The 5,835-nt window shown below is 43.2% G+C and overlaps 1 protein-coding gene across 1 annotated transcript; it reads left to right on the top strand.

Annotated features, from left to right (window-relative positions):
* Positions 1–1,521: 1,521 nt before the first annotated feature.
* Positions 1,522–3,344, top strand: LOC104672769 (actin, cytoplasmic 1). Its single transcript, XM_030931066.1, has one exon. It carries the CDS (start codon positions 1,612–1,614, stop codon positions 2,737–2,739), a length of 1,128 nt encoding a protein of 375 aa, XP_030786926.1. The 5' UTR covers positions 1,522–1,611; the 3' UTR covers positions 2,740–3,344.
* The last annotated feature ends 2,491 nt before the right edge of the window (positions 3,345–5,835 follow it).

Below are 5,835 nucleotides of genomic sequence, written 5' to 3'. Positions count from 1 at the left end.
GAGATTACAGGTGCCCACCACCACACCCAGCTAATTTTTGTATTTTTAGTAGAGACAAGGTCTCACCATATTGGCTAGGCTGGTCTCAAACTCCTGACCTCAGGGGATCCGCCCACCTCGGCCTCCCAAAGTGTAAGGGTTACAGGCATGAGGCACCGCACCTGGCCTATGTAAGTAACTTTTAGTGTAGAAAGGCAAACCTTAAGAAAATGGGTGTTTATGTTGACTACTCTTAAAATTGGTTTTCTTTTAAACAGTAGAGATCTCAATCAGAATTACATTAGGTTAATAAATGATAATATTAATTTCTCCATTCAAATGACATCAGACTAGATGATTGATTTTAGAAAAATTACAACCTGACATAGGTTTCCCATGGCATTTTCAAGAAGCTTCTGGACATTACCTCCATAGTTACCATTCAAATGACTTGCTCATATACAAATTTAAAAGAAATTTTTACTTGGTGGGAGTATTACCTTCTGGCTTGTAGGCTGAGGATATTTAAAATTAGATGGAAAATATGAGAGCAAAGATTTCAAACTCATGCTTACCCTGGTTTATGAAAATCTAATGCCAAATTTGTATTTTAATTTATTTGGCAGAGAATTACAGAGTAAAACTGCATTTCCATTTTACTGGTATACTGTGTACTACACATAAGTCAGGGTTTCAGTTGTTTTTATATAAATTAAGATTGGAAGCAGAGTACCAATTCTTGAATTAACACCTATAGTATGTGACAGTTGTGCATATGTGTGCGTGCGTGCATATATACACACATACGTATATATACACGTATGTGTGTATATATTATATATATGCACACACATATATACACATGTGTATATTATATATATGCACACACAGACATGCACATACCGTGCACTTGTGTTATATATATATGTATGTGTATAGTATTGATTGAGGCTCAATGCGTATTTAACAGTATCAAATAGCATTGATTAAGCATCTGGATATAATCAGTACTGTAACTTCACTCTAAGCATGTAGCTAAGCTCAAGCTACAGACATATAGGATACATAATAAATGAGACTCAATAGCAAAATAGTGGTAAATATGAGTGATACATTCAAGATTTTTTTCATTATTTTTCTCCTTTGTATACAAAGTATTTATTGTGATTTGCCACATGTGGCCATATTCTTTTTTTTTTTTTTTTTATTACAAGTAACCGGTTTTTTGTTGTTTGTTTGTTTGAGATGGAGTCTCACTCTGTTGCCAAGGCTGGAATGCAGTGGCGCAATCTCGGCTCACTATAACCTCTGCCTCCTGGGTTCAAGCAATTCTGCCTCAGCCTTGTGAGTAGCTGGGATTACAGGCATGCGCCACCATGCCCGGCTAAGTTTTGTATTTTTAGTAGGACAAGGTGTTGGCCATGATTGTCTAGGCTGGTCTCGAACTCTTGACCTCAGGTGATCCGCCCGCCTCAGCCTCCCAAAGTGCTGGGATTATAGGCGTGAGCCAACACGCCTGGCCATAACTGAGTTTTAAGAGCAAGTACGACCGCCGAGACCGCGTCCGCCCCGCGAGCACAGAGCCTCGCCTTCGCCGCTTCGCCGCCCGTTCACACCCGCCGCCAGCTCACCATGGATGATGATATCGCCGCGCTCGTTGTCGACAACGGCTCCGGCATGTGCAAGGCCGGCTTCGCGGGCGACGATGCCCCCCGGGCCGTCTTCCCCTCCATCGTGGGGCGCCCCAGGCACCAGGGCGTGATGGTGGGCATGGGTCAGAAGGATTCATATGTGGGCGACGAGGCCCAGAGCAAGAGAGGCATCCTCACCCTGAAGTACCCCATCGAGCACGGCATCGTCACCAACTGGGACGACATGGAGAAGATCTGGCACCACACCTTCTACAATGAGCTGCGTGTGGCTCCTGAGGAGCACCCCGTGCTGCTGACCGAGGCCCCCCTGAACCCCAAGGCCAACCGCGAGAAGATGACTCAGATCATGTTTGAGACCTTCAACACTCCAGCCATGTACGTGGCCATCCAGGCTGTGCTGTCCCTGTACGCCTCTGGCCATACCACTGGCATCGTGATGGACTCCGGTGACGGGGTCACCCATACTGTGCCCATCTACGAGGGGTATGCCCTCCCCCATGCCATCCTGCGTCTGGACCTGGCTGGCCGGGACCTGACTGACTACCTCATGAAGATCCTCACTGAGCGCGGCTACAGTTTCACCACCACGGCCGAGCGGGAAATCGTGCGTGACATCAAGGAGAAGCTGTGCTATGTCTCCCTGGACTTCGAGCAGGAGATGGCCACGGCGGCTTCCAGCTCCTCCCTGGAGAAGAGCTACGAGCTGCCCGATGGCCAGGTCATCACCATTGGCAACGAGCGGTTCCGCTGCCCTGAGGCTCTCTTCCAGCCTTCCTTTCTGGGCATGGAGTCCTGTGGCATCCATGAAACTACCTTCAACTCCATCATGAAGTGTGACGTGGACATCCGTAAAGACCTGTACGCCAACACAGTGCTGTCTGGTGGCACCACCATGTACCCTGGCATTGCTGACAGGATGCAGAAGGAGATTACTGCCCTGGCGCCCAGCACGATGAAAATCAAGATTATTGCTCCTCCTGAGCGCAAGTACTCCGTGTGGATTGGCGGCTCCATCCTGGCCTCGCTGTCCACCTTCCAGCAGATGTGGATCAGCAAGCAGGAGTATGACGAGTCTGGCCCCTCCATCGTCCACCACAAATGCTTCTAGGCGGACTGTGACTTAGTTGCGTTACACCCTTTCTTGACAAAACCTAACTTGCGCAGAAAACAAGATGAGATTGGCATGGCTTTATTTGTTTTTTGTTTTGTTTTGTTTTGGTTTTTTTTTTTGGCTTGACTCAGGATTTAAAAACTGGAACGGTGAAGGTGACAGCAGTCAGTTGGAGCGAGCATCCCCCAAAGTTCTACAATGTGGCCGAGGACTTTGATTGTACATTGTTCTTTTTTTTAATAGTCATTCCAAATATGAGATGCATTGTTACAGGAAGTCCCTCGCCCTCCTAAAAGCCACCCCACTTCTCTCTAAGGAGAATGGCCCAGTCCTCTCCCGAGTCCACACAGGGGAGGTGATAGCATTGCTTTCGTGTAAATTATGTAATGCAAAATTTTTTTAATCTTCGCCTTAATACTTTTTTATTTTGTTTTATTTTGAATGATGAGCCTTCGTGCCCCCCTTTTTTGTCACCCAACTTGAGATGTCTGAAGGCTTTTGGTCTCCCTGGGAGTGGGTGGAGGCAGCCAGGGCTTACCTGTACACTGACTTGAGACCAGTTGAATAAAAGTGCACACCTTAAAAAAAAAAAAAAAAAAAAAGAGCAAGTACACATTTCCCTATAGCTGGCTATTATATAAGTGCTTCTTTAATTTCTACCCAAGTATCCCCTTACAGAAATGGTAAGTCAATTTGTAGCCCTAGAAATAGGAAGATGACCTCCTATAAGGGCATTTTATGTTTGAAATGTCAGGATTTGTCTTTAAAAGCTCATGGCAAATTTGCATTTTTCTTTCTGTTTCAATATATTTTCCCCTATATAAAGTTGATACTACAGAAAGATCTGTTCTGCGACTTCATATACCCCAGTTTGAGGAGCATGTTAAGTGGAATTCTATTTTCCAAAGGGCTGTAAATCAGAAGGACTTTCTTCTAGGAAAATGTTGACTTCTGTAATCTGAGTTCCGTTTAGGCTTTACTGAAAGTGAAAGAAGTTTCTTGGGTGACTTTGGCCATCAGTGATCTCGCTCTCTTTTTGTAATCATCTTGTCATCTTTTGTATATCTTTGTTTCTTAGACAGTGCATTTGATTTAACCGTTTTTCCTAGATCTTTCTTTTGTCTTGGTTTCCAGGAAATTACACCATCCTGCTCCTTTTCAAAACCCTCTGTCCATCCCTTCTCTGTTTTCCATGCTTCTCCTGTATTACCCTGTGTTTATATTTCACAGCTCAGTTTTGACCGCTCCTTCCTCACTCTGTATAATCTTTCTCAGTTAACTCAGTTCTGTTCTCTCATACTGTGTGTATCCAGATGCCTTTTGGACAATTCAACTAGGACATTTTAGAGTCCCTTCACACTTTGCCTTTATAAACTCACTCTCATATCCCCAGCGCCTTGCATAGTGCCTTGCATAGTAGGTACCAACAAATATTTGTTGAATGAATGAGTTAAATGAATCTCATTCCCTTCATCTAATTTCCATATTTTGTCACTGGTGCCACTGCTCTGATCTCTCTTTGATATTGCAAGTATTTTTCTTTTGAAATACATTTTATCTTTGATCAATTATTTTCACTGTAATTTCATAGCCTTTACCCTAATGTAGGCCCTCATTACCTCATGCCAAGATTACTCCCATAGTTGTCCATCTGACCTTTTTGGTTCTAACTTCTCCTTTCTCCAAGCCGTTTTCACCATAGCTGCTCTAATAATTTTTAAAATGTCTGTTTATTGGGAAAAAAAGTCTATTGTTTTAATAAACTTTTGGTTTTTGGAATAATTTGAGATGTATAGAAAATCTGCTAAGATAGTACAGAAAGTTCCTGTAGAACCTTTACCCACCTTCTCCTGATGTTAACATCTTACATAACTATGACTCATTTATCAAAATTAAGAAATTAACATTGGTACGCGACTATTAACAAAAAGCCAGACTTTATTTGGGTTTCACCAGTTTTTCCATGACTGTAGTTTTTCTATTCCAGGATCTGATCCAGTGTACAACAATACATTTGGCATACCTTTTTTTTTTTTTTTTTTTTTTTTGAGACAGAGTTTTGCTCTTGTTGCCCAGGCCGGAGTGCAATGGGGTGATCTTGGCTCACCGCAACCTCCACCTCCCGGGTTCAAGCAATTCTTCCTCCTGGGTTCAAGCAATTCTTCCTCAGCCTCCCAAGTAGCTGGGATTACAGGCATGTGCCTCCATGCCCAGCTAATTTTGTATTTTCAGTAGAGATGGGGTTTTTCAATGTAGGTCAGGCTGGTCTTGAACTCCTGACCTCAGGTGATCCGCCCGCCTCAGCCTCCCAAAGTCACCTAATTTTTACATTCTAGTATCCTATTAGATATCTGTACTATAATTTAATTTACCAGTTCCTTCCTGATTTCCATCTTTTTCTTTTGCAAACAATGCTGCAGTTAAACTGACACATATACATGTGTGTGTGTATGTTTGTAGTTATTGCTGGGTGAAAGTGTATGTGTTCATAATTGGATTGCCAATTTGCTCTTCAGAGAGGTTCTATCAATTTATCCTCCATTATTTCCCCATAACCCATAACCTCATCGACATTGTGTCTTATGAAATTTTTTTGTTTTGTTTTGTTTTTGAGACAGAGTCTCGCTCTGTCGCCCAGGCTGGAGTGCAGTGGCTGAATCTCAACTCACTGCAAGCTCCGCCTGCTGGGGTTATGCCTTTCTCCTGCCTCAGCCTCCCGAGTAGCTGGGACTACAGATGCCCGCCACCATGCCCGGCTAATTTTGTTTTTGTATTTTTAGTACAGACGGGGTTTCACCGTGTTAGCCAGGATGGTCTTGATCTCCTGACCTCGTGAACCGTCCGTCTCAGCCTCCCAAAGTACTGGGATTACAGGCTTGAGCCACCGCACCCAGCCGAAATGTTTTTAACTTTGCCAATTTGTTAGGTGAAAATATAGGTTAAGATGATGTCATTGTACTTTTAATTTTTATTTCTCTTATAATGAGTGAGGTTGAGTGTCTTTTTATATATTTAGGAGCCATTTATATTTCTTCTGTGAACTGTTCATATACTTTGCCCACTTTTCAATTAGGTTGTTTATTAAAACACATT

The sequence above is a fragment of the Rhinopithecus roxellana genome, chromosome 1 (genome assembly GCF_007565055.1).
Source record: "Rhinopithecus roxellana isolate Shanxi Qingling chromosome 1, ASM756505v1, whole genome shotgun sequence".
Classification (NCBI taxonomy): Eukaryota; Metazoa; Chordata; class Mammalia; order Primates; family Cercopithecidae; genus Rhinopithecus; species Rhinopithecus roxellana.
This window is presented reverse-complemented; position numbering and strand designations above follow the sequence as displayed.